We start from the raw sequence: 24702 nt of genomic DNA on the forward strand, positions 1-24702 counted from the left end.
TTCTCATTCTCTCTCTCCCCCTCGTTCTCTCTTCTCTCCTCTCCTTTGCTCATTCTCCTTCCTCCCTCCCTCTCATTCTATTTCTCTTCTCTCTCCTTTCCTCATTCTCCTTCCTCTCTCCCCATTCTCTTTTTCTCTTCTCATTCTCTCTCTCCCCCTTATTCTCTCTCTCTCCTCTCCTTTCCTCATTCTCCTTCCTCCCTTTCTCTCATTCTATTTCTCTCTCATTCTCTCTCCTCTCTCTTTTCCTCATTCTCCTCTCTCTCTCTCTCAGCTGCCCCTCCTTGCAGCCCATCAGAGATTCATCTGGCAGAAGCTGAGCTCCTTTATGGAACCAGCACCTGCCCAACGACAAACAGGCCATTATTTTCCATCAACACAGACTGGTGAGGGCCAGTCCCAGGGTGGAGAGGACAGGGGGCATCTGGGGCTGATGAGGAGGGAGCAACTGGCCAATCCATAGACTGTTTCCATCTCTTCCATCACCCATCGTGTAATCCACCCAAACTGCACCAGGCTGAGGAAGGAGGTTGGAAGGATCACTGGGGAGGCAGGGTGGGAGGCTTCCTGCCAATGCTAATCTCCCATGCCCTGGCCCCAGTGACTCCCCCATGTCCCTGCACTTCTAGTGATTAATACTGGACCCTGCTTCTCCCACAGGGTGAGAGTGCCTGCCAACAGATGAAGGCAGCCCTGTACCTGGAGTGTTCGGCCAAGTTCCGTGAGAATGTAGAGGACGTGTTCCGAGAAGCCACCAAGGTCGCCCTTAGTGCCCTCAAGAAGGCCCAACGAAAGAAGAAACGGCATATCTGTTTGCTGCTGTGATGGGATCCCAGGTCCTGGACAGCTCGGGCTGGCTGTCTTGGTCTCCCCAGTCTCCTATGGAGCTAGTGGCTGGGGAGGGAGGGGGGAGGGTGACGCCAGTGCAGCTTTGGGAAGGCACCTTAGACCCCATCCCCAAGGGACTCCTTTCCTAGCTCTGAGTCAGCGCAAAGCTGCGAGATTCCCAGAGCAGGGCACAGAGTGCCTCCCATGGAACATGGCCCTGAATGATTCCTTTCTGCCTGGTTGGAGCCGATGACTCCCAACCAGTCTCTTGGGTTTGGCCCTCATGCTGAAAATGGGGTCTGGAGGCTAACTGGCTCACGCAATCAACCCACATTCACTTATTAACAAGCACCTACGTACCAGGCTCTGTGCTAGGTGTTGGGGCTACAAAGATAATGAAACCCTATCCTCAAGCAGCCCCCATTCTATCAGGCACTGGGGAGAAAGGAGCCATTGCTTAGGTCTAAGTGTCCGTGGGCCGCACAGGCAGCTCTGTTTTTCCCCTTCATCCCAGGGAGGTTGGGGGAGGAGGGGGCGGTCAGCCACGCCCTCTGGGCTAAGCTCAGGACCAATCCAGGGAGAATGTGCGAGGGAAGCCAGACGTGGCCTCAGGGAGAAGGAAAAGCTCCCTATCACTCGAAGGATAAGCCACTTGGAGAGACCGATGCCCGTCGCTGGCAGGATGGATGGTTGTCGAGGTGGATTTTCACTGAGGTCTTCCTGCTTGTGTACAGATTGGACCAGCTGACCTCTGAAAGCCTATCTCGCCTAATCTGTTAGTCACCCAGCTGATGTACAGGACTCCTGCTGTCAGAGGCGAGTCTAACACAGACTCTGGAGTTCCCAAAACCCCTATCTCACACCATCTTGGCCACATTCAGTTTGACATTAAAAACCACCACTGGTACAAAAGATATACTTGGCCCCTGGCCCCGTTACTTGGTTGGGAAAAGACAATGGGCCGGGAAGACCACGTCTGGGACACAGATAGCCAGAGGAGCCCATTCTACTGTGCCTCAAACAACCCCCTTCCCATTTCCCAAAGCCCGGGTGGCCAAGATAACAGGCCCTGCTCCCTCTTCCTTCCTGCACCCAGAGCCCTGGGCCTATCAGAGAGTTGCACACAGCAACCACCAGCCCTCAGATGCCTGCCTTCCTTCCTCCTACTCAACCACTACTGGGTCTTGAATCCTCTCCACTTGGCTGCTTATTTTACAGATGGGAAAACTGAGACCCAGGGAGGGAATTATTCACAGAGATATTTCCGTCCTCTCTGGTCTGGGGCGTGAAGATGTACGAGGAGGTTCTGAGTTCTGCAGGAAGGATCAGAAGCCAGGACCCAGGAGCACCCCTCCTCTTCCATCAAAGGGTCCCTGGAATGGGTCAACAGGGCCAGGGCTGGAGTCTACGGAGCCCGTCTCCCTGCTGGGCATACTGGGCAGGTAGAATTGCTACCCATCAGTGTCACAGCCTCGAACAGCAGTGGCTGTCTCTATCCATACCACCCTTTCAAAGAAAGCAGGCTTCAGACAAGTGAGAATTTTTATTAAAAACGGAAACCATCCCAGGATCTGGGAGGGAGCGGCGGTCGACTGAAGACTAGGAAAGTGGCGGAGGAGAAAGAATTTGGGGGGGAGATTCAGGCTGGTGCTGGCTGGTCATAGCCACCCTCCACCCTCAGCCCACCAAGATGGTGGTGCTTGGGGGAAGGGGGAGATGCTTATGGGGTGGCCACGGCCCAAATATAATCAATTCTCAATTACCCCTGGGAGGGGTCAGCACGGATGCCAGATCCCTTAAAACAGCAGATTAAAATTCAAATTCTACTTGGCTTTCTCCTCCTGCCCCCAAATTCACCTTCTGAAAGACATCTCCCAGTAGCCCACATTCCTAGGACTTTAAGGCTGGCTGGAAGAGAGTTCTTAAGAGTTCTAGTCCAGGCCCAGTTTTCCCTGAGTGTGCCCACACTGACCTTGAGGAGGGAGCATCCAGAGTTGGGAAGTTGTGTTTCAGCCATTCTCCCAGCCAACCCAATGTCAAATCCATCCACATCCAGTGGCCCACAACACCCCCTGCTGGTGTCGCTCGAGAATTGCTGCCCGCTCTTCAGAAGCAGCAGGTCCCAGGCAGCTAGTCTAGGCAAGAGGTGGGCATGCAAGGCCCCACAGAGGGGCACTAGGGAGTTGGCTGCTTTAGAATCACAGCTGGAAGGGGCTTCAAGGTACGTTTTCTGGGCCCCCTTTAAAGAGTAGGAGACAGAAGCCCGGAGAGGAGGAAATGGATAGCCAACTGTAAATGACAGCCAGGATTGGAACACAGGCCTTTTGTCTCCATATCCAATATTCCTTCCATTATACCCAGCAGACTCCAGCAGCGGAACCCCAGGCACGGGCACCGGAGTCTCTCTTGTCTTGTAAACACTCATCCCCTCTCTCTCCGACATGTCGGGATGTATAAGGAGAGGGGAAGGAAGTCCCAAGGAAAGGCAGGGGAGGGCTCCAGGAGGCAGGCTGCCACCAGAGATGAGAGATGAGAGGCCCAGAGATGGCAATGACGACGATGACAATGAGGATGATGATGACGAGGAGACGACGTGGATCTCTAGGACCTTAGTGAATGACCCACGTTGGGGCAGGCAGGAGGGAAAGGAGGATCCTGGGGGAGTAGCAGCATTCCCAGGGAGGGGGGAAAGGCCCACAGGACACTGAAGGATTCACTGCCCGTACCCAACTTGCGCCAAAACGGCAGGGCAGAGCCCAAAGTTCACCTCCAAACAGAAATCTCCTGAAACATGCTTGCTCTCCCCGCTCCTGTACAGCTCGAGGCGGGGAGAGCACCACTAGAAAAGGACTGTGTCAGCTGGCAGCTATGAGGGCAAGAGAGGTCTCTGGTTCAGGGGAGTGGGGAAGGCCCAGTCTTAAATAGACACGAACGGGGAACCAGGCGTCTAGACTGGGGCGGGGCACGGGTCTGGGGTAATACTGAATGGAAGGGTTCACATTCTTCTAGTCTCCAGCTAGGTGTGACGGAGGTCCCAGGGTCTGCTCCCAGTGCCCCAGAGAGACCAGAGAGAAGCCGTCTGGGAAATGGTGCCCAAGACAACACGGGCCCCCCGGTATTCCCCTAGCTGGGTCAGAGTCCAGGGCGCCAGGCAGGGAAGGCATCGCTGCTCATAATTTCATCTTGTCTCTATTCTTCTGGAGTTTGGCATGCACAACTTTGAGCGTGGTCAGGAAGTTGCCCAGGAAGAGGATGAGAAACGTGATGGCCAAGACGAAGACCTGAAAGGGGTGGACAAAAAGGAGAGAGGGACCAAGCCAGGTCCAGAAGAAAGGCGAGGGCTTAGCGCCAGCTTTCTCATCAGGGTGGGTCTGCTCACGTAGGGCTGAACGCCTCTTCTTACCCCCCCGCCCCACACCAATCAGTCCACACCGCGGCTCCCCAGCCCAGAGGGTCAAAGTAAAGTGCACAGGAGGGCGGACGCCTCCTCGCCCATGGGCACCTGCTTCCCAAATTCAAACTGTCTGCGGGAGTGGTCCTGCATCTCACACCTCTCTCCCATTCCCACCAATAGGGAAATCTCAGGAGGGCAAGCCCCAGGGCAATGGCAGAGAAGGGAGGGCAGGGGGCACCTGGGCTTCCACCCCTACCCCCACCCGTCCCCCATACCTGCCACTCTTTGCATTCTTCATGGGTAGAGAGCTCAAACAGTGTGATGGCGTTATAAAGTTGCCAGAACTGAAGAGACAGAAATCAAAGGGCCTCCCTTTACTATCAGAGTGGGTGGCTCTATAGACTTGGGGGGAAAGGAATCATTTGAACCTCAAATGGAATATAGAGTATGGAATCCCTGCTCCGCTCCCTCAACATTCTCCCCCGGGAGCTGGGCCCAATGTACCATCATGGCGCACGTGGGCCATCCCTAACCCCACCCCCACCCTCACCCAGCTAGGGGTGGCTTCCAGGTTGGAGCCCAAGGCTTCTTCGCCACGTCTGTGTCCTGGACCCTTAGGCAGGCTGGAAATTCTATGGGCCCCTACCCAGAATCATAGTTTTAAAGCATAAAGTAAAATACCAGGGAGTACAAAGAAAACTAATTACACTGAAAGAGATGTTCATTTTTCCCATCCAAGTTATCCAGTGAGATAACAGATATACAAAGTACCAACCTTAAAGCACTCTATTAATGCTAGCTATTATTGCTGTTGTTAGGAACAGACCCCCTGCAACTGATTCACAGGCCCCGTGGGGAAGAACCCCTTCTTCTAAAGGCTTCAGGCCCGAACCTGAGCATTTGTACACCCTTCAGCATTACAGCAACGTGTGCTATTATTACTGTTATCAGTATTTTATTATCAGGGACTGGATCGATTTTATTGGTCCCAGGAACTCCCAGGTGTGGAAACTCCCTCTATCGAGGCAGACCAGCGCCGGCTCTGCAACTTGAAGTCTTAGAGAGCCTCAGTTTCCTCATCTGTAAACTGGGGATAATAACAGCACTCACCTCCCGAGGTGGTTGTGAGGGTCAAGTGAGATCATATTTGTAAAGCACCAGCTCTTCATCCACTGCACCATTATTATGTCTCATTATTATTATTATGACTATTATGACTGCCATGTCAGCAACACGTTAAGACCCTGCTGTGACGGGCCCACTGCCGGCTCAACTACAGCGTGGGAGACATGGGAACCAGGAGGGCTAGGCCCCCGCTGAGTCCAAGGGGCGACTTACGTGACCACAGAATAAGAACGGCAGGAGAAAAGTAAGGCCCCTCCACATCCAGGACTGGAAGCCCTCTGTGGGAAAGAACACAGAGTCAGGGACACGAAGAAGCCACGTACACGTCACGGTGCGCGAGGGCAGCAGGCACCCTGCTTCCTTCCTCTCCCTCTCTCTCTTCTCTCTCCTCTCTCTCTTGCCCTCTTTCTTTCTCTCTCCCTTTCCCTCTTCCTCTCTCTCTCTCTCTCCCTCTCTTCCTTCCTCTCTTTCCCTCTTCCTTCCTCTCCCTTTCCCTCTTCCTCTCTCTCCCTCTTCCTCTCTCTTTCCTTCTTCCTTTCTCTTTCCCTCTTCCTCTCTCTTTCTCCTTCTCTTCCTCTCTCTCTCTCTCTCTCTTTCCCTCTTCCTCTCTCTTTCTCTCTCTCTCACACACACTTTCCATCTTCCTTCCTCTCTCTCTCCCTCTCTCTTTCCCTCTCCCTGTCTCTCTCTCTCTCTCTCTCACACACACACACACACAGACACACACACACACACACACACACACACACACACACACACACAGTCTCCGTATCTGCACTTCTTTCTCGGTTTCAGTTACCCAACAGCTATGTGACTGATGGTGTTCAGTCGTTTCAGTCATGTCTGACTCTCCACGACCCCATTTGGGGTTTCCCTGGCAAGGATACTGCAGTGATTTGCCATTTCCTTCTCTGTCTCATTTTACAGATGAGGAACTGAGGAAAACAAGGTTAAGTGACTTATCCAAAGTCACAGAGCTAGTAAGATTTGAACTCGGGTCTTCCTGACTTCAGGCCCAGTGCTCTATCCACTGCACCACTCATGAACTGACTCTGGGCAAAAATCGCTTAACCAGCCTCAGCCTCCTTACACATTTTCCTCATCTGTGAAATAGGGGCAGCAGGGTTATCGGGTAGAAAGTGCTTTGTAAACCTTTGAACACTAAGCAAATCTGCGATTATTATTATTATTATTCTGTGATGGTTCTCAAAGAAAACACAAGTCATAGGATCACTGTTTTCAAGCCACAAGGGACTTTAGAGATCCTCTAGTCCAGGAGTTAGATACTCAGTCCAACTTGGCCCACAAGGCTCGCAAATGTGGCCAGAACCAGATTCAAACATAACTGGGAAATATTTAACAAAATAAATCAAAATACAATAGAACACAGATAATGTCAGTATGTGGTTTTCTTTTCTTTTTGTTTTTGGCTAGGCAATGGGATTAAGTGACTTGCCCAGGGTCACACAGCTGGTAAGTGTCAAGTATCTGAGGCTGGATTTGAACTCGGGTCTTCCTGACTCCAAGGCCGGAGCTCTATCCACTGTGCCACCTAGCTGCCCCGAATACGTGGTTTTCTAAGTCACTAAGCAGCCCACAGGGATCCCTAGGCACAGTTTAGTGGCCCTAGTCTTATTTTTATTTGAATTTGACACCACTACGCTAGTGTGACCCCCTTCATTAAGAGACGAGGAAATGTGGGCCCAGAAAAGTTGCAACCCTTTACCAAAACCACACAGGTAGGAAGCGGTAAAGCTGAGAGGCGAGTATCGGGTGTCTAACCAGTGAAATCAACTTCAGACCCATAAGAGGAGAAGGGAATGAGGATGACTGGGCAGAGACCCAGTGAGGCCTTGGGAGGAATGCCCGAAAGGTCATGATTCTTCACACGTTAAAATTCCTTCAAGTCTTCCTAAAGAAGTACCGTTGGCAGTGCCGATATCCAACGTTAAACTTTCAACAGAACCTTTCCCTTTTCTACAAAGATGTGCCCTCGGAGGAGGGGCCCAGCAGCTGGGGGTACTCACCCACTGTGAGGTCCAAATGATTCCTCTCCCCCAGAGCCCGCAGTCTATAGAGGCATCCGCTCTGGTAATAATATTGTAGGAACTGGACACAGCCTGCAGAGGGACAGGGGGTGAGGACCTGGGGTGCTGGAGAGGACAGCTCCCAGGCAGAGACCCCACATCACAGACCTCCAGCTGGAAGGGAGCTCGGAGGCAGAAAGGAAACTGAGGCTCAGAGAAACTTAGTGACCTGCCCAAGGTGATTCAGGTAGTATCAGAGGTGAGATTTGAACCCAGACCCTCTACGTTTAAGTTCTCCCTACTTGCAACCCCCTCAAAAGTCAAATGACACTAAGAGAGGTATATGGGAGGGGGCCACCTCAACCCCTTCCCCCCCAAGGCAGTTCTCCAAGGCTACAAGGGTGGACAGATGTTTTCAGTTTGTTCGTTGAAAAACCTAGAAGGCGCTGACCTGGAGAGGGGGAGGAAGCCTTCGGGTTAGGGCTCAGAAAGAACTCGATGGGCCAGTACTGGGGCTCCCAGTCCACCTCGTGATGTTGACGGGGACTGATTTTGGAAGAAAAAGCAGCCTCCTCTCCCCCGAACCTCAATCCAGGCACCCTGGACTGCTCCTTCCCCAGGTCCAATCTGACCCCACTCCTTTGGCACCCCAATCCCCCTCCTGACATAACAGAGCCCTCACCTGCTACCAAGAAGAGGGCCTACCTTGGGGCAAAGAGGAAGGAAAGAGGCACTCACTCTGAAAGATGGAGAAGGCTAAAAACTGATTGCGGAACTTTTGATAGATGAGTCCATTTGGCCTGGAGGGGCGGGAAAAAGTGAAAAATAATAAAAGGAGAGACCAGGTGGTCAAATCAGAAATGTCAACGTTACCAACCCACCCATCATGCACTCACTGGGCCCCTTAGCCAGACACACAGAGCAAGAAGGGGGAGATGCCTTTGGCTCTGGTCCCCCTTCTCTGCCAGAGACATCAAGTCTACCAAGCCTGAGGTCACAGAAAAGCAAAGCTCCCCAGCTCACTGATCCCCTGAGCCTCTGGGGCCGGGCCCTAGCCCAAAGCAGTTAAGCCACTTCCCCCTGAGGTCCCTTGGTGAGGATTTCCACCCTATCGTCTTCTCTCTCTCTCTCATCCTCACGCTCTGCTCTTCACTCCTACCCACCCCCACGCACATCTGGAGATACAGGCCCCACATTAAACCTTTATTCCCTGAGAAACCCAAGAGGGGTCATGGCTATCCATCTGGGCTCCCGACTCTGGGAGCAGCCAGCCTGAGGCCCACGGACTCACTCCTTTGCTCCTTGGGCGAGGAGTCGTCTTGGGGCTGTGACCTTAACGGCCCTCCCGTCTGGATCCAGCCCAGCCCAGCCCAGCCCAGCCCAGCCCAGCCCAGGTTCGGTCCTGCTGACCAGTCTGGCCCAGGCCCACCCCACCTCCCTTCCTCAGTAGGGACAGAGGCGGAGAGAGAGAACTCACCAGGTCAGCATTATCCCAGACAGAAAAGTGGAGACGTAGTGGTGAGACACCCACCAGCCTTTAATTCTTGGAAAGAAAGACAGAAAGGAAGAAAGAAAGGGAGCTTGGGGTGATCAAGTGAAAAGTGGAAGAAGCCCCGCCCCCTTATGTCACACCTCCAGGGATGTCTCTGACAAGGAAATCAGGGCCAGGCTTTATTTAGGAGCTTTTGCTGGGCAAACCCAGCATGGGATGAGTTCTCTGGGTGGGGATGCCATGCTTGTCCCCAACCACAGGTCCATGGGGCCCAGGTGGCACGTCAGAGCAACAAACCCGCACCCACACAGGCACCCAGCACACACACGCGCGTGCGCGCGCACACACACATACATACACACACACACACACACACACACACACACACACACACTTCCTCTATGGGATACAGGAAAGCTCACCAGTGAAGCCAAACTACTTTTATCTTCACATATCCCAATCTCAGCTCACCAAGAGACCCCCCAGAGGCACAGGCTCTGGGTTTGGATCACAGCTCCTCCACTGACTACCCAGGGGACCTTTCTAGGCGGCAGCTTCTCAGACCCTCAGCATCAGCCTGTGTTAACAGTCCCTGAAGTCTGACACCGAGACATTCCGAGCCTTCTGAGGCACCTTCTGGGCCCCCAAAGGCCCCCAGGCCCCTTGGGCAGCTCTATCTACCCCCAGGGGGTACCAGGGAACACTTTCCCGGACCCCACCAAGTCCAGAAAAATCCTTGCGGGACTGAGGGTTGGGGTTAAACTGTCCAAATAGACCCTATCCTAACTCACACTCTCCCTGACAGTCACATGCGTGTGAAGCATGTTTCCACAAGCAGACCATGAGTTTCCAGAGGACAGGCACCACGTCCACCGCACACACTTGCGGAACCAGCACTGACCGGATTGAAACGGAGGAGAAAAGAGATGAAGCGCTGGGCCTAGAGTCAAGAAGACCCAAGTTCAAATCCAATCTCAGACACTTACTAGCGGTGCGACCCTGGGCAAATCACTTAATAGAGATCTGCCTCAGTTTCCTTATCTATCCAATGTCAGACTAACTGATCATTTAGTCTGACACTCCTCCTCCTCCTCTCATTTCACGGATTCTCTACAACCTTCCTGACAGGTAAACATCCAACCTCAATTTGAATACTTCTAGGGATGAGTAGCTCACTACCCTTCACAGCCGCCCATCCTATCCTTGAACGGTTCCAAGACTTATAAACAGAATGTAAGCTCCTCAAGGACAGAACCTGTTTTGGCTTTGGTCTTTTACTGAGCTGAAGTCTGACTCCTTGTCATTTCAAAGAATCACAGAATCTCAAGTAGGAAGGGCCTCCAAAGGTCGTCTAGTGCTGCCCATCTCTGAATATGAATTTCCTCCACAACACAGAGAAAAGGGAGTCATCCTTCAGATCTGTGTACGGGGGAACCCACTACCCCTCCCAAGGCAGTCCACTACACTTGGGGACAGCCAGAGTCGTCCCCACGCCTTTCTTCACATCATGTCCCCCTAGGCCTGTTCTTCTCCAGGCTAAACACCCCAAATTTCTTCTAACAAGCCTCATATGGCAAGACCTGGGTCATTTCCACCCATTGCTCCGTCCTTCGGAGCCACACCAAGCTGGCCTCATCTGCCTTGCACATGAGAACCTTCACATCTCCTTTTAATCTTCTCTCACTTCCGTCCTGAGGAGGAAGGGAGACAACATGGAATGGCAGAAAGACAACTAGACACAAGGGTCAGGAGGCCTAGATGATCACCCCAGCTCAGCCACAAACTAAATCTGTGACCCTGGGCCAGCTTCTTCCATTCTCTTAGCCTGTTTTCCAATCTATAAAAAGAGACGGGCAGAGAGAAGGCTAGATTTGCAATCAGGAAAATCTGGGTTCAAATCCTGCCTTTCATACTATATGACCACAGGTAAGTGACAACCTCTCTGGGTCTCAGTTTCCTCATCTGTAAAATGAAGAGTTTAGACTAGATGGGCTCTGAGGGCCTTTCAGCTATAAATCTCTGATTCTAATCAAACAATGAACATTTATTAAGTACCTACTATGTGCCAGGCATTGCACTAAGCCCTGTGAAGAGGCTGGGCCTTTGATAATCTCCAAAGCCCTTTCCAGCTCTTATTATCCCAGAGGAGAAACTCAAACCCAAGTCGTTATTGATGAGTTGGTACTCATCTGTTCCCATCTCTCAATCATACTTAGAATTCAAGTTTATAGAGCACCTACTATGTGCCAGGCACTGCAAATGGCCCTGGAGATAAAAAGGCAAAAACAAAGAAAGCCCCTCTAGGAGTTCATATCCCGCTGTTGTTATTGTCCAGTTGTGTCCGATTCTTCTAGACTTGTGCACCACACTGTCCGTAGGTTTTTCCTGGCAAAGGTACTAGAGCAGTTTACCATTTCCTTCTCCAGTTTTCTCATCTGTAAAATGTGGGTAATAATATCACCTGCCTCCCAGGGCATTTATGAGGATCAAATGAGAAAACTGTGAAGCCTCATTTTACAGATAGGGAAACTGAGGCAAACAGAGGTTAAGTGACTCACCTAGGGTCACACAGCTAGTAAGTATCTGAGGTCATATTTGAACTCAGGTCTTCCTGATGCCAGACCCAGTGCTTTATCCACTGAGCCTACCTGCCCTTTAAGATAGATATCAGTTAATCACTGCCAATGCCTTCCTCCTGGGGTTATTCCTCATTTCACAGTTTTAATCCCTAGGAAAGGTGGAATTTCAAGTATCTCAAACAGATCCCTGGGGGCACGGAATGGGGCATTAATTCCGAGGATAAGACACCTTGCTGGTTTCTGGCAAGTCATCCCATTTAGCTTGGCTGTCTGTGTATAAGGTGCAGCTAGGTGGCGCCATAGTGCATGAAGAGCCAGGCCTAGAATCAGGAAGCATCTTCCAGAGTTCAAATCCGGCCTCAGACACTTACTAGCTATATGACCCTGGGCAAGTCACCTCACCCTGTTTGCCTCAGTTTCCTTGTCTGTCAAATGAGCTGGAGAAGGAAATGGCAAACCACTCCAATATCTGCCAAGAAAACCCCAAACGGGGTCACCGAGAGTCAGACGTGACCTAAACAACAACAATCTGGGTATAGGACCAGCCACAGCAGGGACCATGTCTATAGCCCCACTGCTCATACAGGGCTTACCCACTCCAGTGCAGAATGACCAGATTCCCTCCCCTCCCACCACTTCCAGAAACAAAGATGGCGGCAGACACATCTGCGTCAGCCCCTCTACTTGCTTATCTCCAAGGCTATTTGTCAGTCTATTTGACTGAATCCAAACTTCACAGAACAAATCCCCTTAATAAAGGGACCTGTTCTGTAAAACTTGGACTCAGTCAAAAGGCCACACGTGGCCTTGAGACCACAGGTTCCCCACCCCGGATGGCGTTCCTTGCCCTTCTAAGGATAAAAGAGGGTTGACCATTTATCCACACTCCTTGGTCACCTTAACTCTCAGTCATGGCAGAGCAAGGCACTGACCTGCCCCAGAGAGATGTGAGAATGTACCTCGTTGCCCCACTCCACCAGGCTGGACCCCTCACCATGCCCAACCCGGCCAATAAAAGGGGGCACAAAAGGGAAATGAAGAGTGGATTGTTCCTTTAAGAAGGAAACTAGAAGGGACAGAGATGACGCGTGAAAGGGAGGGTCTAATATGGAACCCAACACAGGAAGGAAACAGCCATGGGGTGGGGGATCAGGAGCCCAGGAGCCCAGGCCTGGCCTTGCCAGTGACTTACAGCGTGTCCTTGGACAAGTCACTTCTCTTGAGGCCTGTTTCCTAATCCATAACACGAGGGGATGGGGCTAGACAGTCACTAAAGTCCCAAATCCTTTCCATGATCACACCCTGTGATCAGTCCCAAGTGTCCCTCAGGCCTCCAGAGGACCCAGGAGGGATCTCGAGGCCCAAGAACTCACAGGGAAAAATCCATAAATAAGCGAATGACTTCTGTGGGCTGACTAAATACCTTGTTCTCACAGAGACATTTAGGTTTTGTTTCAGTTTGGACTTGTATTTTCAGGAATTTAGAGAGGTGCCCCTTAAGGAAATTTCTTCTACCCATGCAGGGTTCCAACTGTTCTCCAGTGTGTGAGTACAGAAAGAGCTCTAGTTTTAGAGTCCCGGGACCTGGGTTCAAATCCCAGCTATGCCACTTACTACCTGTGTGGTCCTGGGCAAACCACCTACAACGCCCTGGGCCTCAGTCTCCTCATCTGTATCATGGGGGGCAGGGGGCATGACCTCTGAGGTCCCTTCCAGAGCTCCATGTATAATCCTAAGAACCCGATGGAAGCTTCCTGGGGCACCGAGAGGTTAAGGAACCTGCCCAGGGTCACACGGTCAGTACATGTCAGAGGCAGGATTTGACCTCAGGTCTTTCCACCGCTGAAACCAGCTATCTGCCCATTATACCATGCTGCCTTTAGCTAGACTGCCATTTTTCAAATGTCCACAGATATAGTGGGCACGAGCAGGCTACAAGTTCACTTAAAAGGGTTACCGAATCCTGGGCCACTCATCAATTCATTTTGGTAAACATACATTAAGCACTTGCTGTGTGCTCAGCTCTGCACTAGGTACTGGGGGTAAAAAAGACCAAAATTAGGTCATCCCTGCCCTCAAAGAAGTCTTTCCCAGGGTGGAATACAGAAAAGTCACTACAAAGGACACACAAAATAATAAGAGTAATTTTAAGAGGGGGGCAGTTAGGCGGCACAGAGGATAGAGCACTGGCCCCGGAGGCAGGAAAACCTCAGTTCAAATCTGGCCTCAGAAACTTACTAGTTGTGTGACCCTGGGCAAGTCACAAGTGAGTCCCCTGACCATGGCCAAAAAAAAGAAAAAGAAAAGAAAGGAGTTGAGAACATTTTAACAATTGGGTGTCTCAGGTAAGACCTCTTTAAGAACTGAAACCTGAGATGCATCTTAACGGAAGTCAGGGATTCCAGAAGGCCGAATGAGGATTCTAGACATTGAGGGCTATCTATGCTCGGGTTTGGAGACGGCTCATAGAACGGTATGTAAAGGGAACAGCAGATAGGCTGGTCTGACGGAAGCAGAGAATGATAAGAAATAAAACTGAAAAAGTAAGTGGGGGCTAGACTGTGGTCAGCCTGAAACACAGGGCTGAAGACTGAATTTTAAAACTTCATCCCAGAGGCAACAGGGAGCCAATGAATATTTTTGAGTAGGAGAGGACCATGGTCAGAACGGTATTTCAGGAATATCAATCTGGCAGCTGTGCAGAATGCAGATGGAGAAGCAGAGTGCTTGGAGTCTGGGAAACCAAACCGGAGGCTCTTACAGCAATCTAAGAAAGTGGTTAAGAGTCTGAACTGGGGAACCCGAGTTCAAATTCGGCCTCAGATACATGACACTCACTAGCTGTGTGACCCTGGGCAAGTCACTTAACCCCAACTGCCTCACAAAAGAAAAAAAAAAAGAGTCTGAACTGGGGTGGAGGATGCATGTGAGGAAAGAGGTTGGTGCATCCCAGAGATGCTGAACCCAGAAGACGGGGCAGCTGATTAGAAATGGGGAGTGAGGGAGAGGGTAGAGTCAAGTCTTCATGGACTGACCAGTACAAGCACCATCATGGTGGACAGGCCCATGAGTCCCTCCTACTCACAAACGCAGCCATAATCGTTGGGTCGATGACAAGCCCCTAAGGTCCAGTCGCTAACTCAAGGTAGGAGCCACAGTTCTTTTAAATGGTTTACTGAGGTTCTTAAATATCGCCGTCGCTTCCCAATAACTCCCAAGAGAATCCTGCCTGGTGGCAAATAAAAACACTCAAGGAAACCAAATGTCTGAAAATATACACCCCATTCCTCACCCATAGCCCACCACTTCTCGGCTGAAAGGTCGAACACGTACTTCACCCTCAATCCTCCCAGAGCTCTCTCCACCACACCAGTGATTCCCAATATTTTTCTTATCAAGAATTCCACAGATTCCCACATGATGGCAGCATTTTTTCTACTGTTGTTGTTTGGTCATTTCAATTGTGTCTGACTCTTCGTGACTCCATTTGTGGGTTTTCTTGGCAAAGTTACTGGAGTGGTTTGTCATTTTCTTCTCCAGCTCCTTTTACAGAGGAGGAAACTGAGGCAAACAGGCTGAAGTGACTTGCCCAGGGTCACACAGCTAGAAAGTGTCAGAGGCCAGATTTGAACTCAGGTCTTCCTGACTCCAGGCCCGGTGCTCTATCCACTGCGCCACCTGGCTGCCTTATTTGTCCTAATTAGCACCTGCTGATTGAGAAAATCCATGATGACAAAAAGTGACTCTGAATTCAGGAGATCTTTTAAATTAACTAATGTTATTAATCACAACAGCCTCTACAGACACTTGAAAATGACATTCTGGGGTTGTGGATAGAGTGACGTATAACAGCCGTAGCAGTGACACTGGGCAAACCCTCTTCCTCTCGGGATCCCAGGAAGCACCCTCCAGGCAGGTAAGCAGCTCATCTACCTCCAGGAAAGGAGTTTTCTACATGGGGAAATCCCAGGTCTGGATGAAAACAAGTACATAAATGTGGAAGGTGTGTGTGTATTCGCCTACAGAGGGCTGGCTGCTCTTTTCTGATCCTTAAAAGAACTCCATGCTTCCCAAGGGGTCTTCAGATGAGGGCTTGGGGCCCTGGGCACGATGCACAGACCCCGCCTTCTTCCCCTGTGCCCCACATTTAGACACAGGTAGGATCCGAGAACTGGAAAGACCTCTTAGAAATCCCAGATTCATCATCTGGTGATGAAAGGGGACAGAGACAATAAGAGCTAGAACTTGCAGAGTGCTTTAATTTTCTCAAAGTGCTGCATGTATGGTATCTCTCTTGGTATCTCAGTGCCGTTTTTGTAACCCAGGTGCTTAGCACATACCTGGCACACAGCACCCACTGAATAAACCTTGCCTGGCTGAAGGCGCCGCTCGGTCCCTTCTCAGATCACAAAGACATTATTCAGGTTTAAATAGGACAACAGCCCCAAGGGCAGCAAGGACTGGTTGATTTTTTTGTCTTTGTGTCACCAGGGCCTAACACGGTGCCTGATAATTGTTTAATGATTGATTGATTATCCAGGGTCACAAAGGTCACTCGGGTTCCTTGGCCCCCAAAACCAGGGCTCACAAGGCTGCTTTAGCGCTTTCTCTAAATGAATCAATTCCATCAGAATGTCAAAAACTGTTCATGGTTACCAACTCGCCCACGAATGTGGAAGAAAGACGGCGAACCGCCACAGCCCCCCTACCCAAGAGGAATGCTAACGCTTCTGCCCAACTCCTTCCCTACGAGCTGTAGGACGTGAGCGAGTCATCTCATGTGAGCCAGCCCTTCCCACTTCCAGACCCACGGTCCCCACCTGAGGACCCCACCTCTCCCTTAGGACTCCCCTTCCTCCCGAGGCCCCACGTGGCTTTCAGTACCTGGAGCCGTTGCTGATGAGAATGCTTTCCCGGATGGTGAGCGTGCAGTAGTACCAGACCAGCAGAAAGTTGAACACTTCGTCGGTTACTCTAGGGCAGAGAGGAGTGGGTGCGGTGAGGAGTCTGGATCCAAGACCTCCGGGGCGGGGGAAAACATGGCGGGGGGAACCTTGAAAGGCACTGGGTGAATGGGAGTCTCTCTTTCTCCTCCCTTGGGGGAGCCAATGAGTGACCAGCAGGGAGGCCCATTCAGCTGGGAAGATGGGCACCCGCTCCACCAAAGCTCTCACATTTCCCAAGATCACAGATAGAGAACTGAAAGGGCCCTCGGGGGACGCTGAGCCCAACTCTTTCACTTGACTAATGGGGAGTCACCTAATATCACAAAACCACAGATTTACAGCCTCAAGTGACCTCAGCGCCATCTAGACCTACCTCTTCATTTTATAGATGAGGAAACTGAGGCCCAGACCTAAGTCTGGGATGAATGAACCTCAGAGGTCAACTTATCCGTCCCATTCACTCTCACCACCATGCCAGCCGTCGCCATCATATATTAATTAGCATTTATATAGCACTTTAAGGACTGCCCAGAGTCAAACTCAAATAGAAACAGAGAGCCCTGCTCCCATTGTAGAAAAACATAAAATAACATTATTTATGCTGCACTGTCTTTTTAATGATTTCGTTAAACTTTTCCCACTTACATTTTAAACTGGTTGGGGTTGCACCAGGGAGTTTTGCTGGCCTGAGTCTGATATCTCCATTTTATATCTATTGTCTCATTTGAGGCTTACAACAATCCTAGGAGGTGCTATTATTTCCTTTTTATAGATGAGGAAACTGAGGCAAACAGGGTTAAGTGACTCGCCCTGCTAGCATCTGAGGCTGGATTTGAACTCAGGACTTCATGACTCCAGCATCAGCACTCTACCCACTGTGCTACTCAGCTGCCCCTAGCTCATAGCAGGTGCTTAATAAATGCTGAATGATTGACCGACTTTTCCTCTCTGGTATGCAGCTGACCTTTTGGTAAAAAGAGAAGACTGGACTAGCTTACCTCTGAGGTTCCTTTCAGTTCCCTTTCTAAAACAGGGAAAGCATGTGGTCCAGCCCAGGGCTAGGGCTGGACATTCAGACTGCCAAAACTCTTTACTGAGGGGCAGCTAGGTGGCGCAGTGGACAGAGCTCCGGCCTTGGAGTCAGGAGGACCTGAGTTCAAATCCGGCCTCAAACACTTGACACTTGCTAGCTGTGTGACCCTGGGCAAGTCACTTAACCCCAACTGCCGCACCAAAAAAGCAAAAACAAACAAACAACAACAAAAAAACCCTCTTTACTGAAAGCATGTAAGTCTGGGAAAAGAACCTGAGTGGCATGGGTCAAATGCCCTGTGGCACTAGATGGCTCGAGTCAGTAGGCCCCCAGACAGAAGGGCCGTCATAGCCAACTCTGCTGACCACCAGGGGGGGCTATCTACCCTCTGCAATAGCACCTCCCAGGGATCCTGGGCTTCATCTTCCCCTTCCCGGCCCAGATATGTGGTTTAGAAAACAAAATCTAATTTTAACAGTGTCTATCAAAACAGTTCAGGAATTCTGGGAAACTCTAAAAGTCTAAGGAGCGCGAGAAAAAGGCACTGACAGCTTTTTTCATCGTATTCTCGGCACTGTTCTCTTGCTCTAGTGGGAATACTAAGATTATTTTCTATCTACTCTGTATATATTTTGCATGGATGTCTTTATGAATATTTCCTCTCCCTGCCTCCCTTCCATTAGAATACAGGCATCTTAAAGGCTGGGCTGTTTCATTTTTGTCTTTGTAGTCTCAAAGCCTAGCAGCGCCTGGCACACAGTAGGGGCTTAATACATGCTTGGTGATTGTTTGAAACAGACACCATGTACCTATCTGTTAATAGATTGCACTGGTAGCCAGAGAATATTAAGAGAACTAGGGGAAGCTAAGTGGCACAGTGGATAGAGCACCGGCCCTGGAGTCAGGAGGACCTGAGTTCAAATCTGGCCTCAGACCAAACACTTGACACGTACTAGCTGTGTGACCCTGGGCAAGTCACTTAACCCCAATTGCCTTACATAATAAAATAAAATTTTAAAAAAAGAGAACTAAAGAAAAAAAATCTGCATCAACATACTGGGTAGGTTTTCTGTGACGGATTTATGGAAGGTCACAGATAAGAACCACAGGATGGAAAAGCCTGGCAGAGGAGGACTGAGATGTGCATCATCACAGGGCATGCCCACACAGCAGTGATCACCAGTTCATCTGTATGTCCCCATACCTGAATGATTGTCCTTTTTACAAACACCTCCAATAAGAGGTCAACCATAAAATGTACCTGCCTCCTTTTGCTGAAGAGGTAGGAGGTGGGGAGGGGTGGGGGTGAGGGTTCAAGTGTGAAATTCGATGCTGATATGGCAGCATGGTCCTCTTATTCTCCAGGTCTTAGAGGCAACCCAATCCTGAAAGCATTTATAAAGGGCCTACTATGTGCCAAGCATGAGAGGCTATGTGACCCTGGACAAGACACTAGACACTAGGGGCAGCTAGGTGGCACAGTGGATAGAGCACCGGCCCTGGAGTCAGGAGGACCTGAGTTCAAATCCAGGCTCAGACCAAACACTTGACACTTACTAGCTGTGTGACCCTGGGCAAGTCACTTAACCCCAATTGCCTAAAAAAAAAGACACTAGACACTGCAGGTCTCCTTTGCCAGAGGAAGTTCCTGACCAGGAGGCTCTCCCCCATCAATGAAATTCAAGGTCTATTATCATCCCACGTGCCAGCACTGGCCTAGGCACTGGGGACACACACAAAGACCAAAAAAACCCCAAAAACAAAAACAAAAAAACCAGTCTCTGCCCTCAGGGAGCTTACAATCCTCTGGTGGAACACAACATATACAGAGAGCAGTATAAATATGATCACATGAGGAGGCAGAGAGTACTAAGAGCTGGGTGGAAGGAGGGGCATAGGTAATGGAAATACTGGACTGGAAGTCAAATGAAAGCCTGGATTCAAATCATCCTAGCTGTGTAATACGGGGCCGGTTATTTCACCTCCTCTTTTGGGCCATCCAGGAACTCAGTTTCTTTATCTGTAAGATGAGGGAGTTAGAAAGATGATTTCTAAGGTCCCTCCTGGCTTTTCTAAATCCATGAACCCTCCGAGTATCCATGTAAGCCCCAAACCCTGGAGCAGAGCTGCTCGCGAGGTTGGAGATGGATAATTATTTGGTGGATTAAACTGGGATGGGCAACCAGGCCTCAAATCCACCCACCCCAGGAAAGACAAAAGCCCATCTGTGCCCCACCACCCATGTCCTAGAACCCACCCTTCGGCACTGCCTTGTCTGACCTAGAAGGGAACCGCTGAACAGGGGATGGGCATCCCAGAAGTCCCAGGCCAGCTTGGGCCTCCCCAACCTTCAGCCAGTCTTCCCACTGCCCCGCCCCCACAGGGACCCTCCCCCACCCCAGGCCTCTTACCTGTAATGCAGGAAGAATCTACAGGCTATGGCGCCAAGCAGGAAGATAATGGTCAAGTAAAGTTTGAATTTCTCATACTCATCCTTGTAAGCAAACCTGCAAGAACAGCCCGGCCAGGATTAGAAGATCAGAACCCCCGACGTGCCACGCTCCTCCCTGATACAGATCCAGCCTCACCCCTCCCCTCCTGGCAACGGCTAGAAAGGGGCTGAACCAGGAGCTGGCTGTGTGACTGTAGGGTGGTCATTTTCCTTCTCTGAGCCTCAGTCTCCTCATCTGTATCACAGGGCCTCAGAGCCCATCTGGCCCAGACCATACCCGAATGAGAATCCCTTCTATGACATCTCCAACAAGAAGTCAACCATAGAATTCACCTGCCTCCCTTTGCTGGAAAGGTAGGAGGCAGGGGGGCTACAAATGTGGAATGTGCTGCTGATTCAGCACAGCGTGGCCTAGTGTCTGAGGATTTGACTGCAAGCCCAGAAGACCTGGGTTCAAATCCCACCTCAGATACCTTCCTTCTCTTCTACCTTGTCCACGGGGAGAGGGAAGGGAATAATAAATACTGAGCCTACTACGTGCCAGGTGCTGTGCTAAATGCTTCATTATTTCATTTGACCCTCACAATTGCGCCAGAAAGTTAGGTGCTATTATTACCCCCATTTTACAGATGAGGAAACTTGCCCGGGGTCACACAGCTACTAAGTCTCTGGGGCTGGGTTTGACTCCAGGCCTGCAGCTCAATCCACCCCGAGGGGCCTCTAGTCAGCTGACAAGTTTAAACCTCAGTCTCCCCCTCTGTAAAATGAGGGGTTTGGACTAGATGGCCTTGAAGGTCCCTTCCAACTCTAAATCTAGGAGTCTACTGGTTAATTCTGGTTAACATTTTTGTCACCGGGGGTCAGGTGGGGAGGTGGAGGATAGCAGGAAATGACTGTGACAGGGGAGGGGAACCTGCAGCCTCAAGGCCCCAGGGCCGCACTTGAGGACCTAGAGGGCCACACGTGGTCCCCACCTCTGGACTATGATGGAAAAACAAAAGACTAAAATAAACCTTTGTCATTAGGAAATTTATAGGCAAAAATCTCACCCCCAAATCTACGGTCCCTGGTTCAGCCCTCCAAGGCCAAGCAGGACAAAGCTAATCCCTCCAGCAGGAAACAGCCTTTCAAACACCTGAAGGCTGGAAAGGCCGGGGCAATCTCTAAGGTCCCTCATCGGCTCGGACCTTAGGCCTGGAACATGATACAGAACATTCTGGAACTTGAGGAAAAAAGCGGGGGTGGGGCACTCGAGGAACGGACATCCATTCCAACCCTTGCCCCCAGATTAAAGCCTGGTGTTAATGACAGGAATCAGTGAGGGCAAGAGCATAGAGGGCTACACACTGCATCACTCCCTACACTTTAACCTAATAGTTAAGCGCCTGGGACCTTACATAAGGACAAGGGTCCAGAAACTCAATCTTTCCCATTTCAACACAAATTCCAAGGTCCAATTTTCACAGGACTCAGTATTCTGCCTTTTTGGTCTGCACACACATTTAAAGGGAACCCGGCATCAGGGAGGCTGGAGGCCCGGAAGGTTAACCACGTCATATACGCGGGCTTGGGGTGTACATTCTACTCAAGTAATGTCTTGTCTCCCAGGCCTCGTGAGGGAAGGCCGTGATCCCGGCTCCACAACACAGGGGACGGACTCTAATAAAGAACCAGGATCTGTGAACCTGTTTGTTTTCTGATATAGGGATAGCTGTATTTCAATATAATTGGTTTCCTTTTTAATCTTACGTATTTTATTTTATGCATTTGAAAACATCATCCTGAGAAAGGAGGTGCCCATGGGCAAGTCACTTAAACCTCTTAGGGCCTTTGGCTTTCTCATCTGCAAAATGAGGAAACTGGACTGGATGGGAGGCTTTGCCGGGGGTCCTTGGGAATCCATGACTGACACAGAAAAGGTACAGGGGCTGGACATACTCACTTGGCCTGGTTACTGAGGAGGGTAACATTGACATTCCCCAGGACCAGACTGAGATACAGCCTGAAAGAGAAGCAGAACAGAGAATCAGTGAGGCTTCTTTCAAGGTACAACTCAGCTGCCCCCGCCCACCTGAGACCTTTCTGGACCCCTGCCTCCCCATCTAAGTCACTGAAATACTTCATACTATAATTCTGAAATTACTTTGTGGTTATTTATTTGTGCCCATATTATTTCCCTCCCCCTAAAAAACGTAAGATTGAAGGCAGGGATTGCTTCATTTTTGTATAGCCCAGTGCCCACACATTTATTTTTGTTTTTTTTGGCTAGGCAATGAGGTTAAGTGACTTGCCCAAGGTCACACAGCTAGTAAGTATCAAGCATCTGAAGCCGGATTTGAACTCAGGTCCTCCTGGCTCCAGGGCCGGTGCTCTATCCACTGCGCCACCTAGCTGCCCCACACATTTGTTTTTTAATCAGATCTGATTTCTTCATTCCTGGTGCGGAAGTCCCTCTACCAATACTGACTGGCATAGACTTATCGCACATGGCAAAGTCATTTCCCCAGGGTCACATGGCTGGTAGGTGTTGGAGGTGGGAGCTGAACCTAGATCTCCCTAACACTGAGGCCAGATCTCTATCCACTCCACCAGGCTGCCTTTAACCCAGTTGCTGTATGGCCATGGGCAACTCACTTAACCTCTCTGAGGCTCTGGCTCATGGCAGACACTCATTAAATGCTACTTTAATGAGTGAATGCCCAGACGTAGAATGTAAGCTCCTTGAGGGCAGGCCTATTTCATTTTCGGCTTTGCATCTCCAGTGCTTGGAAGATTTCTTTGGTCTAAATCTAGGACTTTGCCTGAATAAGGAACTCTTGATGTGGAAACCTGGACCAGAGTAGGCTGGCATCTTGTCTACAACTTTCATTCTCAGAGTGTTCCCTGATGCACTAGGACGTTAGGTGACTTGTCCACAGTCACACGGCCAGCATGCGTCAGAGGCCGGACCCGGGCCCAGGTCTTCCTGACTCCAAGGTTGCTTCTCTAACCATTAAGCCCGGCACAGAGTAAGCCCCTGAGAAATGTTTGTGGAAATGAACTGACTCATCTCTCCTACAGCAGGATGGAGAAGAGGACAACTCGGGCAAAGGGCTCATCACACAGGGAAAAGAGGAAAGTGCAGGTGCCTGTATGGTTCAGAGGACAGGACACTGACCAGGAATGAGGAAGACCTGGGCTCCAACCCTGCTTCTGCTCCATGACCAAGGGCAAAGGACGTCACCTGACCTGGGACTCTGTCTCCTGATCTGTGAGATAGGGCTAATCCCACCGGTGGTACTGACCTCCCAGGGCTGTTGTGTGGAAGGACGGATGGAATGTACTGTGGAGTGCCGGGGGGTGGGGGAGAGCTCAGGACTATGCAGCCCGGCTGGCCGGACTTCTGACGGCTGCTCATGTGAGCCATTTGGCTCCCGCATGGATTAGCTCACCCTCCTCCCATCTCCCTTTCCCCTTCCAACCCCTACATTCATGCAAACAGGGCTACTGGCTGCTTCCCAAGCTTATCATGAATTGGCTGAGACTATTTGCTGTACCTGGAAACTCACTAAGTGGGACACTGGAAAGAGCCCTGGCTCCAGAGTCTGAGGACCCAGGTTCAAATCTCACCTCCAACACCTGCTACCTGTGAAACTCTGGGCAAGTCACTTCTCCTAGGCCTCAGTTTCCTCCTTTGTAAAATGAGGTTTGACAAGATGGCATCTGAGATCCCTTTCAGCTCTAAACCTGAGCATTCTCCAAGGGCCTAATCCCACCCAGGGACAGTGTGGTGTACAAGACCTGGGCTCCACTCCTCATTGCTACTTACTGCCTGCATGACCATGGGCAAGTCACTTAAGCCTGTTGGGGCCTTTGGCTTTCTCATCTGTAAAATGGGCTGGATCGGACCTGAGGTCCCTCCAGCTCTAAATCCTATGATTCTCCTCCTTAAATACCTTCCCTCGTCATCCCGCCAGCCAGCAAGGCTCGCCCCGACCGACGCACCCTCAGCTCTCCCAGGACACTCTAGACAATCTCTGCTCGGTACCAGTTCTAGACTGGCTCCATTATCTGTGCACTTCTCCTCTACCCAGATGAATGAGCAGGCGCTTTGAGGGCAGAGGTTACACTTCTATTCTATCTCTGTGACCTCAGCACCTAGCACAGTGCCGGGCACAAAGACATTCAAAAAAAATGCTCATGGAATGAATGCTGTCCCTCCTGGAAGGCAGGGGCTATTTAACTGTGGCCTTTGTATTCTCAGGACGTGGCACACAGCAAGTGCTTAATAAATGTTTCTTTAATTGAATACACACAATGCTGGTTCCTCCTGAAATCCTAATTTTCTGGGTGAGCCCTGTACATGGACACACAGACACTGCCGAGGAAAGTTAGGAGCCTTATTATGCAAAACAGCCACGAAAATGGTGAGCACATAAAGTTGGCTCAAAAGGTGTGCAAGGCTAAAAATGGATGACTTTTTATTCGTTAAAATAAACAGATTTTATTTTAAAGATGTAAACTGTATTTTTCAGAATACAGAAAAGGCTGGGAGGGGTCTTAGAACAGGGAATGTCAGAGCTGGGAGAGGCCTTAGAACAAGGGATGTCAGAGCTGAGAGGGGCCTTAGAACAGGGAATGTCAGATCTGAGAGGGGCCTTAGAACAAGGGATTCAGAGCTGAGAGGGGCCTTAGAACAGGGAGTGTCAGAGCAGGGAGGGGCCTTAGAACAGGGAATGTCAGAGCTGAGAGGGGCCTTAGAACAAGGGATGTCAGAGCTGAGAGGGGCCTTAGAACAAAGGATGTCAGAGCTGAGAGGGGCCTTAGAACAGGGAATGTCAGATCTG

At 50.5% G+C, this 24702-nt stretch overlaps 2 protein-coding genes across 2 annotated transcripts in view; one reads left to right on the top strand and one right to left on the bottom strand.

Moving 5' to 3' along the window:
• Positions 1-1744, top strand: part of RHOF (ras homolog family member F, filopodia associated) — a 49418-nt gene extending 47674 nt beyond the window's left edge. Inside the window, 1 exon segment of the mRNA XM_027853479.1 lies at positions 661-1744. Within this exon segment, the coding sequence (XP_027709280.1) occupies positions 661-825 (165 nt within the window). The 3' untranslated portion in view covers positions 826-1744.
• Positions 1745-2352: 608 nt separating this feature from the next.
• TMEM120B (transmembrane protein 120B) overlaps positions 2353-24702 on the bottom strand; it is a 48044-nt gene continuing 25694 nt past the window's right edge. The window contains 9 exon segments of the mRNA XM_027853522.1: positions 2353-4109; positions 4498-4566; positions 5561-5625; positions 7375-7467; positions 8113-8174; positions 8852-8917; positions 16330-16419; positions 19836-19931; positions 21819-21878. Of these exon segments, the coding sequence (XP_027709323.1) occupies positions 3999-4109; positions 4498-4566; positions 5561-5625; positions 7375-7467; positions 8113-8174; positions 8852-8917; positions 16330-16419; positions 19836-19931; positions 21819-21878 (712 nt within the window). The 3' untranslated portion in view covers positions 2353-3998.

Source organism: Vombatus ursinus, unplaced genomic scaffold (assembly GCF_900497805.2).
Source record: "Vombatus ursinus unplaced genomic scaffold, bare-nosed wombat genome assembly UNPS02009994.1, whole genome shotgun sequence".
Taxonomy (NCBI): Eukaryota; Metazoa; Chordata; class Mammalia; order Diprotodontia; family Vombatidae; genus Vombatus; species Vombatus ursinus.